The 14,049-nt window shown below is 47.1% G+C and overlaps 1 protein-coding gene across 1 annotated transcript in view; it reads left to right on the forward strand.

Annotated features, from left to right (window-relative positions):
• The first annotated feature begins 6,797 nt into the window (after positions 1-6,797).
• The window catches only part of EIF3H (eukaryotic translation initiation factor 3 subunit H), a 120,212-nt gene continuing 112,960 nt past the window's right edge, over positions 6,798-14,049 (forward strand). Inside the window, exon 1 of the mRNA XM_077809865.1 lies at positions 6,798-6,958. Within this exon, the coding sequence (XP_077665991.1) occupies positions 6,836-6,958 (123 nt within the window). The 5' untranslated portion in view covers positions 6,798-6,835. The remainder of the gene's footprint in view (positions 6,959-14,049) is intronic.

Below are 14,049 nucleotides of genomic sequence, written 5' to 3' on the forward strand. Positions count from 1 at the left end.
ACCATTTCAAAAAATAAATCATGTTTTTAAAGCTAACATTCTGGCCTGTATTTTCTTTATTGCATTTGATGTTTCTCTCCAGGGCTTTCTTATGTTGTTGCAGCTCCCACCTTGGCTACTGTTTTATCATTGCACCTTATTACTTTTCCCTTCTCATTTCAAAGAAAAAAATCCAATAAAAATTTTTGTTTGTATTCTCTTCAAGGAAAGTGGAAGCAGCTATGGGAGGAACTGACTCCAAGTTTACTTTTCAACATAGGTACCAATGGCTTCTAATATCCAAATTTTATGTACCATCTCCAGTACTTGGTACTGCTTTGGCCACGAAAGCCTATAGTGGAATTTTATAAGATATTGAAATTGATCTTGTAGTTTTTCACTCAATCATAGAAATATAGGCTTGGAAGAGACCTCAATAGGTCATCTAGCTCAATCCACTGCACTGAGGCAAGACTAAGTATTATCTGGACCATCCCTGACAGGTCTTTGTCTTAAAACCTGTTCTTAAAAACTTCCAATGATGGAGATTCCCCAACCTCCCGAGGTAATTTGTTCCAGTGCTTAACTACCCTTACAGTTAGGCAGTTTTTACTAATGTCTAACCTAAATTTCCCCTGCTGCAATTTAAGCCCATATGTCTTGTCCTGTCCTTAGTAGATAAGGAGAACAATTTATCACTTTCCTCTTTATAACAATCTTTTATGTACTTGAAGACTGTTATCAGGTCCCCACTCGGTCTTCTCTTTTCTAGACTAAACAAACCCAATTTTTTCAATCTTTCCTTGAGGGTCATGTTTTCTAGACCTTTAATTGTTGTTGCTCTCCTCTGGATTTACTCTAATTTGTCCACATCTTTCTTGAAGTACGGTGCCCAGAACTGGACACATTTGAGGACTTACCAGTGCTGAGTAGAGTGGAAGAATTACTTCTCATGTCTTGCTTACAATACTCCTGCTAATACATCTATGACAGGATGTACCTACCACTGCTGGAGGTCCTACCCCACCCCACCCCAGGAAAGCAGCAGTGAAAGTGTGTCTTCCAGGCCTGCCTAGAGAGGGTGCATAGAAGCAGCCAATCAGAGTCCAGCAGGCTCAGACAAAAGGAGTTGCAGGGGCTAAGCAGGTCAGTTGCTGGCTGGGACCAGAGAGGTGAGGAAGGGTCCTCTGATCTGGCTAGAGGTTGATGGGTGGCATTTACTGGCCGTGGGAGTGAGAAGACCGGAGAACCGTAACCCTGAGGTAAGTGTGGAGAGAAGGGGGCATGTGGGAAAAGGCTCAGGAACAACAGCAGTGAACTGAACACTGCAGTATGTGGCTGCCGTTTATAGGATCCCTGGTTGGGACCCAGAATAGTGGGTGGGCCTGGGTTCCTCCACTGGCTACTGCTGAAATGGCCTAAACCCTGAGAAGGGCATAATGCTAATTTAGAAGCCTGAGCAAAGGTTGGGCATTAAAGGACCCAGAGATGGGGTTGAAGAGCCTGAGGGCAGATAGTTTTGTTGGACACTTGCCAACTTGGAAGGTTTGTCCTTTTTTGACTGAGCCACTGAGGACCTGCCTAATGAGCTCAGCAATCTACAAGGAAGTTGGAGGAGGGAGAGATTGCAGCACCACACCTAGCCAATAGGAGGCTCTCAAGAGGTGAGTGTCTCTGTCACAGCATCCCGGAATGATGATTGTGTTTTGTTTTTGTTGTTTTTTGCAACAGTGTTACATGGTTGACTCATACTTAGTTTGCAATCTGCTATAACCCCCAGATTCTTTTCCGCAGTACTCCTTCCTAGGCAGTTATTTTTTATTTTGTATTTGTGCAATTGATTAGTCCTTCCTAATTGTAGTACAGTACTTTGCATTTGTCCATACGGAATTTCATTCTATTTATTTCAGTCCAATTTGTCAGGATTATTTTGAATTCTAATCCTGTCCCCCAAAGCGCTTGCAACCCCTCTGTCTCAAAGAATCCCTGTATTCACACCCTACACTCTATTGTAATCTTTATACAAAATTTGCTTTGTGAGGTATCATTTGAAAACAACTTGCTAGTCAATAATATTGTGGTGAAATGTATTTAGTAACATTATATGTAAAGTTATGAATTTCTCCTGTATTATGTTACTAGCACATGTTCAAGACCAGACAGCCTTGCCTAGGTAAAGGTATTAAACAGGTCTATACTAAACAGAGAAATATGGGTTTACTGCAATATACATATAGCAGAAAACAAGCCTAACAAGGCGAGGAGATTGCAAATTGTTCTGTTTCATGTGAACACCAGCAGGGGAAGAAAGCAGCATGGAATTTTCTTCTTCCAGTGATGTTCCTGTGGGTGCTCCATTTCAGGTGTTCGTGTATCCCTGCACTTTAGCTCAGACTTTCAGCAGCAGTGCCCATTCGGGCTGCACATGTGTGCTGCCTGTCTTGCGGCGCTGTTGGTGCCTCATCTAGCACGTGCATGACCCGTACCCCTCAGTTCCTTCTCAACCGTCCCTGGCCTGAGACAGAGCTCCCAGCAGTTGCTCAAAGACAACCTGTTTTAAATAGTTTAGGATGTTAGATTGTTTGGATAGTATAAGCTTTAGTTTTTAGATGGTTTACTTCCCCTTCACTCACCTAAACATTTTGTTTTCACCCAGCTTCAAACGCTGCCAGACATGCAGGGAAGCAATGTCAGTGTCGGGGAGACACACATTGTATGAGGTGCTTAGATGAGTCACACATCAAAAGTGCACTCACTGTAGCAACCTCAAAGCCTGGGCTCACAGAGACAGAGACCTGAGGCTTAAAATGGGGAAAAGTCCCTGCAGCCTGCTTCTGAATCGGGTCAACAGACTCCTACCAGAGCCAGATCAAGAAAGACCTCTCCAGCGACCTCGGCAAAAGCTCATTCCTTAAAAGGTGAAGAAATGAGCTTCTTCACTGCCACACAGAGAGCAATCCAAGAAAAACACTCTCCAACCAGATCGCTATCCTCAGTGCCCTGCATTTTTGAGCGAGGAAGAAGAAGGGGTGTTCTTCCCACACCATTTCTCTCCTGCCAGACCATCAATAACATCTGGATCTCTATGCTCAAGACCAACATATAGACATGATATACCACATGGTACAGACACCCCTGGATAAGTCCCCCCCATGCCGTTCCCCACACACTGGCAGTACTGGGATCCTTGGGGACCATATAGAAGATGTCCTAGCCCACACTGGGAAGGCATCAGATTCCCTCTTCCACCTTTGGCTATTGGGACATCCAAACCCCTAGAAGGGCCAACAGAGGAGGAGAGAAAAGAACAAGACATCTCCCCCAATATCAACAACTCCTCCTCCTCTCCACATGAGGCAATTATGCCTTCCCCACCAACGACTGCTGATAACTTTAAATGGTTTCAGGAGTTGTTCAAAAGGATGGCAGATGACCTGAAAATAGCTCTTGAGGAGGTACTGGAAGCACATGAGTTGCTTGACATTTTAGAGACATACTCAACATCTAAGATAACAATACCAATTAAGAAAAGGAGTACTTGTGGCACCTTAGAGACTAACCAATTTATTTGAGCATGAGCTTTCGTGAGCTACAGCTCACTTCATCGGATGCATACTGTGGAAACTGCAGAAGACATTATATACACAGAGACCATGAAACAATACCTCCTCCCACCCCACTCTCCTGCTGGTAATAGCTTATCTAAAGTGATCATCAAGTTGGGCCATTTCCAGCACAAATCCAGGTTTTCTCACCCTCCGCGCCCCCCCCCCCAAACTATTTCCCCTTGTTTTTTTCTACCCCCTCCCCCCCCGACGTTCTGGTTAAACTTGGATTTATGCTGGAAATGGCCCACCTTGATTATCATGCACATTGTAAGGAGAGTGGTCAGTTTGGATGAGCTATTGCCAGCAGGAGAGTGAGTTTGTGTGTGTGGGGGGGGGCGGAGGGTGAGAAAACCTGGATTTGTGCTGGAAATGGCCCAACTTGATGATCACTTTAGATAAGCTATTACCAGCAGGAGAGTGGGGTGGGAGGAGGTATTGTTTCATGGTCTCTGTGTATATAATGTCTTCTGCAGTTTCCACAGTATGCATCCGATGAAGTGAGCTGTAGCTGACAAAAGCTCATGCTCAAATAAATTGGTTAGTCTCTAAGGTGCCACAAGTACTCCTTTTCTTTTTGCGAATACAGACTAACACGGTTGTTACTCTGAATACCAATTAACAAAACGTTGATGGAATCTGCTAAGACAGTCTGGCAGACTCCAGCCACCATACCACCCACATGTAAGAAGACTGGTAACAAATACTATGTCCCCTCAAAAGGCACAGAGTTCTTATTTACTCACCCCACACCAAATTCACTTGTCATCTAGGCGGCCAACCAGAGAGGGAGACAACAGTGTAGGTCCACCCCCTCTGACAAGGAGTGTAAAAGGTTAGCTCTGTTTGGCCGCAAAGTCTATTCCTCCACATTAATCAGAGTTGCCAACTATGCTGCAATGCTGGCCAAATATAATCACAGGAACTAAGGTAAATGTATAGATTTTTATTAATGACATTCCGGAGGAAAAAGAGAACCATTCAAATAATTGTTTTTTGAATGACAGCTTATAGCAGGGGTAGGCAAACTTTTTGGCCTGAGGGCCACATCGGGGTTCCGAAACTGTATGGAGGGCGGGGTAGGGAAGGCTGTGCCTCCCCAAACAGCCTGGCCCCCGCCCCCTCCCCGCCCACTGACTGCTCCCCTCAGAATCCCTGACCCATCCAATCCCCCCGCTCTTGTCCCCTGACCACCCCCTCCTGAAACACCCCACCTCTAACCGCCCTCCAGGACCCCGCCCCTTTATCCAACCCGCCTGCTCCCTGACTGCCCTGACCCTTATTCACACCTCCGCTCCCTGACAGGCCCCCCGGGACTCCCACGCCTTTCCAACCCCCCTGTCCTGCTCACATTTGTATCACTTCTTACAATCTCATAGCTCACAATCTACCACTGTCCTTCTTCATGTAGGCTCAGGGCTGATATCACTGCTTCACACAAATCTGTCCTGTTAGGGTATGTCTACACTGGAATAAAAGACTCGTGGCATGCCTGCAGCGTCAGCTAACTTAGGCATGCAGGGCTCAGGATGTGGGGCTAAAAACAACTGTGTAGATGCGTGGGCTGGAGCCTGGGCTCTGGGACCCTCCCCTCTCGCAGGGTCCTAGAGCTTGGGGTCCAGCCACAATGTCTACACCGCAATTTTATAGCCTCATGAGCCCCAGTCAGCTGCCACAGGCCAGCAATGGGTGTTTATCTGCTGTGTAGACAGCTCCAGTGAAAACCCTTTCTCTGTACGTGGTCCCCTGGGAAATCCCCAGTACAACCCTTCAGTCCCTCTGCTCTAGCCCTTCCCGTTGGAAATCCTCAATGCCAACCCTTGTCCCCATAGACGATGCATGGGGGCACGTGAGGTCATATGCCCACTCCCGTTCCCAACGACCCCAATTTCTGCAACTGCGGGAGATGGGCTGAGCGCAGCTGAAGGGACACGCCTGGGAAAGGCACCAGCAGCAAGCACTCCTGCTGAGCCCTGTTAGGTGGAGCCCAGAGCAGGGCAGCAAAGCTAGGCTGACAGCATAGCATTGCTAGATGATGTGCAGGGAAGCCTGCTGAGTTGCATCCCTTCCTTGTGGCCAGGAGCCACAGTTACCTGCTTGAGTATGTGTCTGGATTAGCTTGCCTGGAGGTTGGGGAGTCAGTTGGGGCAATGGGGAGGGTAGGCAGGGGTGGGGAGCCTGGGCAGATAGTGGGGGGGCAAGGGTGATGGGTAGGGAGCCCAGAGAGGCAGCGAGAGTTATGAGTGGGTGGCCGGGGGAGGCAGGGGCAATGGGTGGGGGGCTGGGAGAGGCAGGGGGGGCAGGGCACCAAAATACAAATTTGCCCAGGGCGCCATTTTCCCTAAGACCGACCCTGACTAGGCTGGCCTTAAGGGTGGGTGACTGCCCAGGGTTCCATGGTCAGGGGGGCGCTGTGGTCAAGAGGGTGTTGCTGGAGGGTGCCCTGGCAGTCACTCACCAGGAAGTTGACCATGGCGGTGCAGAGGGAGTCTGCCATTGTGCTCCCCCACTATCTGCAGTTACTAGTTGCCTATGCTTGTCCCCGCTCCCTTGCCCCTAGAACATCTCCTGTTAGGAAATCCTCCGCACCAAACCCTCATTTTCCTCCAGTCCTGCCTGTTGGTGGATCCCAGTGCAAACCCGTAGACCTCGGATGCAGCCCTGCTCTGATGCCATCACCTGTCCTAGAGAAATGCGATCCAACAGGTGTTAGCGCTGGGACACGGGCTGGTTTTGTACGGGCCGACCTATGTCTGCTGGGGAGTGACGTTCTTCTATCCCGACACAGCCCCTAGTGTGGACGCGGCGAGAGCAGTACACAGGCGCTCATGCTGCTCCAGCACAGCGTAGCCACCCCGGCTATACCTGCGCGGCTGACGTGGTACAACCCGCTCGTGTAGCGGCCACACTCACACGAACACGGTGGCCCGCACGCGCCCAGAGCTGCCCCGCGCCCTCCACGTGCGTGTATCTCTGTGCGAGGCGGAGAGACACACCTCCCGAACCACCGCTGATGGGCATGCGCGGCTTTCTGCGGCCTGATTTTATTCTACGCACGCGCAGTGTTTCTCCCCACTCAAAGTATTATCTGCGCGTGCGTCAACCGGGAACCATCCACTCAACTTCGGCCCTTTTTGACCTTACCCTTAGTTTTCGACCGGAAGTCATTCACAACCACCTCCGGGCCCTTAGTCACGCTTCCGGTGTTTCATTTTTCTCTTTCCGGCCGGCGTGGGGAAGCGTCTCTCAATATGGCGTCTCGCAAGGAAACGACGGTGGCCGCCAGCACCGGCTCCTCCGCTGCCGCCAGCAAAGCCAGGGGCAAGGGGGCCCCGGGGGACTCGGCCGTCAAGCAGGTGCAGATCGACGGGCTGGTGAGTAAGCGGAGCCGGCGCGGAGGGTCGGGTCTGTGCGGCCGCCTGGCCAGGGCCGTGTGGGGGCCGGCGGCGGCGGCAGCAGCAGCAGCAGCAGCAGCAGCGCGGTTTGAAGCATCCCCTCTGCGGGGAGAGTCGGTTTTCATCACTCCCGCCTCGCGGGGAGACGCGTTTTCGGGTGTCCCCCGGGGGACGGCGGGAGTGGCACCGCAGAGGGGGACTTGCCATTTTGGTCAGTTACTCGGTCAAAATCGTAAATCCCAGCTATTTAAATCTGTATTTCACGGTGTTGTAATTGTCGGGTTTCTGACCCGAACAGGAGGTTTTTTGTGTGGGGGGTTGCGGTACTACTACCCTTACTTCCGCGCTGCTGCCAGCGGCGCTGCCTTCAGAGCTGGGCAGTTGCAGAACAGCAATTGCTGGCCGGGAGCCCAGCTCTGAAGGCCGCGCCGCTGCCAGTAGCAGCATAGAAGTAAGGGTGGCATGGTATGGTATTGCCACCCTTACTTCTGTGCTGCTGCCTGCAGAGCTGGGTCCTCAGTCAGCAGCTGCCACACTCTGGCCCCCCAGCTCTGAAGGCAACAGTAAGGGTGGCATGATACTGCTGCCCTTACTTCTGCACTGCTGCTGGTGGGGCACTGCCTTCGGAGCTGGGATCCTGGCCAGCATCTGCTGCCCTTTAGCTGCCCAGCTCTGAAGGCAGCACAGAAGTAAGGGTAGCAGTGCCACAACCCCCCTAAAATAACCTTGTGACCTGCCCCCCGCAACTCCATTTTGTCAGAACCCGCAATTTGAGAAATGCTGTTCTTCCCAATGAAATCTATATAGTATAGGATAAAAGCACACCAAAAAACAGATTTCATGGAGGGAGACCAGATTTCATAGTTCATGACCCATTTTTCATGGCCATGAATTTGGTAGGGTCCTAGGTACTGGGAATGGAATCTGATGCGACCTGCTACCATGGTCTCACCCACGTTTATTGCCTCCACGTTCCAATGCCCTAGCATACTAAAGGTATAAATAAAACATGGAATCACAGGATTGGAGGGAACCTCCAGAGATCTTCTAGTCTAGTTCCCTGCACTCATGGCAGAACTAAGTATTATCTAGACTGTCCCTGATAGGTGATTGTGTAATATGCTTTTAAAAATCTCCCATGATGGAGATTCCACAACTTCCATAGGCAGGTTTTTCCAGTGCTTCACTACCCTGAGAGCTAAGACGTTTTTCCTAATGTTCAACGTGAACCACCCTTGCTACAATTTAAGCCCATTGCTTCTTGTCCTATCCTCAGAGGTTAATGAGAACATTCCCCACCCCCACCCCCCCGCCCGTAACAGTTGAAAACTGTTATCATGTCCTTTTCAGTCTTCTCTTCTCCACTCTAAGCAAATCCAATTTTTTCAATTTTCCCTTATAGGTCATGTTGTTTAGACCTTAAATAATTTTTGTTGCTCTTTTGCGAAGTTTCTCCAATTTGTCCACATCTTTTGTGAAATGTGGTGACCGGAACTGGACACAATACTCTAGTTGAGGCCTAATCAACGTGGAGTTGAGCAGAAGAATTGCTTCTCGTGTCTTGATTACAACACTCTTGCTAGTACATCCCGGAATGATGTTTGCTTTTTTTGCAACAGTGTTACATTGTGCTTTCTTATTTAGCTTGTAATCTACTATGGCCCCCAGATCTTTCTCTGGTATTCCTTACCAGGCAGTCATTCCCCATTTTGCATGTGTGCAACTGATTGTTCCTTCCTAAATGGAGTTCTTCGCATTTTTCTTTATTGAATTTCATCCTTTTTACTTCAGACCATTTCTCCAGTTTGTCCAAATCATTTTGAATTTTAATCCTATCCTCCAAAGCACTTGCAACATCTCCCAGCTTGGTATTGTTCACAAATTTTTCAAGTGTACTCTCTATGCCATTATCTAAATCATTGATGAAGAACAGAACCAGATCCACAACTGATTCTTGGGGGACTTCACTTGATATGCCCTTTCAGGTTGACTGTGAACCACTGGTAACTACTCTCTGGGAACGGTTTTCCAATCCTTTATGCATCCACCTTTTAGTAGCTCCATCTAGGTTGTATTTTCTTAGTTTGTTTATGAGAAGGTCATGGGAGACAGTATCAAAAGCCTTACTAAAGTAAAAGTATACCACATCTCCCCCTTCCTCCCTATCCACAAGGTTTGTTACCCTGTCAAAGAAAGCTATTAGGTTGGTTTGACACTATTTGTTCTTGACAAATTCATGCTGACTGTTACTTATCTTATCTTCTAGGTGTTCACAAATTGATTGCTTAATTATTTGCTCCATTATCTTTCTGGGTACTGTAGTTAAGCTGTCTGGTCTGTAATTCCCCTGCTAGTCTTTATTTCACCTTTTATAGGCTGGCACTATATTTGCTCTTTTCCAGTCCTCTGGAATTTCTCCCATCTTCCATGACTTTTTGAAGATGATCGCTATGGCTCAGATATCTCCTCAGTCAGCTTCTTGAGTATTCTAGGATGAATTTCAACAGGCCCTGGTAACTTGAAGACATCTAACTTGTCTAAGTAATTTTTAATTTGTTCTTTCCTTGTAGCCTCTGATCCTACCTCATTTTCACTGGCATTCACTATGTTAGATGTCCAATTGCTACTAACCTTTAACTAGCATGTAGGAAATTGAATGGGTTAAATTTCTTTCATCAATAATGTTTTGTGGCATTTTAGTTATAGACGTTTGTATCTACCATAGTATTAATGTTAAATCAATATAAATGTAACTGTGGGTAATTAGTTACTCCTGGGGGAATTCTGCGCCACTGCGCAATGCAGAATTTTTCAGAAATTGTGCGTGGAGAATTTCCTTTTTTCCCCAAAGAAATGGGTTCAGAGCTGTTGGCCGCCACTAAGAGCTGCTGGACCTGGCAGAGCCCAGCTCGCAAATAGAAGACAAGGCCAGGGGAGGAGGAGAGAACTGCAGGGTTCCCAGCAGCTGCAGTTCCCAGCACGCTCTGAAGGAAGGAAGCGGTGGTGCGCAGGAAACTCTGTGCAAGCCTGGGACTCAACATCAGGCTGTTTCTCCCTCTGGATCCCTAGGCTCTGGGGGTTAGAGGGTGTTAGTGTCTGGGTTGGGGGAGGGTGCAGCTGGACTCTGGTGGCAAGGGGATGTGAGTTTCTGGGCTGGAAAGCCCTGCAGCTGGCCTCTGGGGAGTGGGGGATGTGAGTGTCTGGTCTGACGGGGTGCATGGCTGGGCTCTGGGAGGGAGGGGGTGTGAGTGTCTGGGCTGGGGTTGTCATAGGGGTTTCTTTAACTCCTGGGTGAATTTTTGTGTGTGTCTGTACTGTTACCAAAAGGAAAGGAGTACTTGTGGCACCTTAGAGACTAACAAATTTATTTGAGCATAAGCTTTCGTGAGCTACAGCTCACTTCATCGGATGCTCACGAAAGCTTATGCTCAGATAAATTTGTTAGTCTCTAAGGTGCCACAAGTACTCCTTTTCTTTTTGCGAATACAGATGAACACGGCTGCTACTCTGAAACCTGTATTGTTACAGACATACTGACTGACTGGCATTTTGAAATAATATACCTGAAATAATTGAAACTGGCAAAATAATTGAATTACCAAAATAATTGAAACTGGCATGATTATATAGTGTAATTTTGACAAATAAAATTAGCAAAATTTTAAAATATGTGCAGAATTTTTTTTTTTGGCACAGAATTCCCCCAGGAGTAAAATTAGTGTGAAATAATGGGTAAATGTGAGTCTCATGCAGAGGCCAGCCTCTGACAAAGGAGCCTGAGCATAGGTCTACAAGTGAGGGTCTGTGAAGCTCTAATCCTGATTCTGCTGCTGGCTCTGTGTCTTTAGGTATGTGAGTTGACCTTTCTCCATTTCACCACCTGTAAGATACAGCTGATACTTGCATCACTGGGATGTCAAGGATAAATTAAACTTTCTAAGGATAAAAAGTATAGTTTTCTTCTTAGTATTAAGTAATCTGGCATTGCTTATTGCTTGCTTGTGTGCTTTTACTCTGGTCAGTTCATCACTGAAGTACTCTATGCTCTGTTCAAGTGGAAAGGGGCAGCTCTGGCCAAGTAGTGACAGGTAAGATCATAGTAAGCTTAAAAAACCCCAACAACCTAGAACTCCCATCCTAGCATTTGATTATAACTAAGGTTAGTTTTAGTCATGGGTATTTTTAGTAAAAGTCATGGCCAGATCACAAGCAGTAAACAAAAATTCACAGCCTGTGACCTGTCCATGACTTTTACTATATATCCTTGACTAAAACTTGGGGGTGGGGTGGGGAAGGCAGCTTGATAGGGTGGCCCTGGAGGGTGCTAGGGGAGCTACAGATGCTGGGGGGAGTCTGGGGTCACAGCATGGGGCTGGGGCAGGTTCCCTACCCAGCTCCTGGAAAGCGGCAACCCTAGCTCCACATGCTGCCTCCGCTCGCCCTGGTTCTGTAGCTCCCATTGGCTGGGAACCGTGGCCAATGGGAGATGCAGGGGTGGTGCCTGCGGGCGGGGATGCATGTAGACCTAGGAGCTGAGATCCTGTTACGCCCCCCCCTCAGGTAAGCACTGTCTTGCACCCCAGCCCTAAGCCCCTTCCACAATCAAACTCCTGCTGCTGAGGGGCAGGAGGGGACCCGCGACTGCCACAGCAGTGGTCGGTGCGCCTGGCTCGGGAGCTGCCTGAGCTGATCAGGCTGCCTCCAGGTCAGGTGTACTGTCCGCTGCAGAAGTCATGGAGGTCCACGGAAAGTCACGGAATCCGTGACAAAAAGGGAGCCTTAATTATAACTTCCCATTACTGTTCCAGAATCACAAAGACATGCATCCGATGAAGTGGGCTGTAGCCCACGAAAGCTTATGCTCAAATTTGTTAGTCTCTAAGGTGCCACAATACTCCTGTTCTTTTTGCGGATACAGACTAACACGGCTGCTACTCTGAAAAGTGTAATGAGTGACTGGGTGAAGGGAGGTAAATCTGCCAATTAAAATAGTGTTTTTGGCTCTTGTGCTCGAGAAGAGACACTTCCAAATGTGAAATGAGGGTAAACCAGTGTTCTCTTCCTGTCTGCAGACATCTTGCAGTGTTGGAGGGGCTAGTAATAGCTTTCTTAAACTACAGAAGTGTGAAAACTGACGAGAGTCAGGTAAATTTCGTGCTGCCACTGCTTGTGAAAGCTGAGAGCAACAGCAGAGGCAAATACTTGAGCTGTTTCTAGGAAAGAAAGGTCCTGGAATTCCCACTAGATCCCGAGATCCTGGAAAGATCCATGGCATCTCTCTATAGCAGTGGTTCTCAAAGGTTTATACTGGTGACCCCTTTCACATAGCAAGCCTCTTAGTGCAACCCCCCCTTATAAATTAAAAACACTTTTTTAATATATTTAACGTTAGAAATACTGGAGACAAATCATGGTTTGGGGTGGAGCCTGACCGCTCGCAACCCCTCATGTAATAACCTCACAATCCCCTTAGGGATCCTGACCCCCAGTTGGAGAACCCCATGTCTATAGTAACATGAGAATTCCCCCTACTGGATCAGATGCTTAAGAGGAAGGTGTAACAACCTTGCAGTAGGAAAATGTCAAATAATCTGCCCCTTAGGATGATGTTTGTTGTTTGTATTATTGTAACATTTCTGAGTCTCAGTCCTGGTTAGGTCACATCTTGAACTCAGATAGGTTGAGCTCTGAAGCAAGAGGTCAAATGCCTCCAGAAATACCCCTCAGGAAGTTTTGTTTTAATTATGACAGAATCGGATATCAAAAACATTCAGAGAAATATCCAGCCCTAAATTCTTGGCCTCAATGAAGGCAGAACACAAGAATGAAAGTTACTAACAAAAAATGAAATATGTCTTCTAGAATCACTTCGTGCAATGTTACAAAAGCCTTCCATTATATTCTTTCGTTCTGTTTGAGTAAATAGTCCTTGTTACTCTCTCCTAAGCATTTGTTGTATTTTATCTTTCTCCTTTTATGACATTTCTGATTATGGTAATAACAGAATGAAGCTTGCTAGAATATTTCACTGGTGCAAAGTAACTTGGAGATCAGAAGACTGGTTCTTTGTAGTGCTGAGATTTATTTGATACTGGGGGAGAGAACATCAGGGAGTCAGAACTTCCTCTTTCTCAAACTGCAGCTTCCCTAGTCCAAGTGTAAATCAGATTAGCCCTATTGCTTCTTTAGGATATATTCCTGCCCTAAGAGTTTACAATTTAATAAATATTAAGGAAGAGTAACCTTTGGAAAGTGTGCATACTGTTTGTGTAACAAACATTCATACATTAATAAGGGCAACATTAATTTCCCCCTCTGTTAATATTTGCTTGTTATGGTTACATGGTTAGCTGCACCTGTATCCCTTTTCTGGTCTGAGTGCACCCCCTCAGGCCTTATGTCTTTGCTTATCACAGGGCAGAATTCTGCAGTTCACCCACTCTTAGAATGGGCGCTGGGCTACAATAGCATGTGTATGATCTGTGCTTACCTAGCAGGTCTGACTAGGTTTGGTATCTGTTGTTCTTCCCTTCAGGAATCTGCGACCTGTGGTTCATATAATGACCAAACAGCATTTTAAAAACAAAGTACTGTTTATTTTGCAGTAGGAACAAAGATTTTAGAGAGGATTTAAAAACAGCATGTCTATCTTGCTATCAGGGATGGTAAGCCTTTTGGCAACCTAATTTCTCCAGACATTGGAACAGGTGCTTGTGTCTCAGCGTTGGTCCCTGAAATAACTCCTCTAAACAACTACCTTCCTCTTCTATGAGAGATGTTTGCTTTCTTCAACAACCAGCATTCCTGTGACACTGTGTGTTCCTGGACTTTGGTCCTTCTGGACAAAATTAATTGTGCAGGTTGGTTGGGGAGGAGGGAAAATCTTCAAAGCTAATAGTTTGGCATTTGTCCCTTAACTGTCAAGTGTCTGTTGCAGAGTGATTGATCTTGAGGCATTTAATTCCTTCTTGGTTGGTTGTTTCTTACAGCCCTCTATTAAACTTACCCATACGGTAAACATCCCAATAACCGGGCCAACATACAATATTCATAAATTACTGTAGAGCAGC

The sequence above is a fragment of the Eretmochelys imbricata genome, chromosome 2 (assembly GCF_965152235.1).
Source record: "Eretmochelys imbricata isolate rEreImb1 chromosome 2, rEreImb1.hap1, whole genome shotgun sequence".
Lineage (NCBI taxonomy): Eukaryota > Metazoa > Chordata > Testudines > Cheloniidae > Eretmochelys > Eretmochelys imbricata.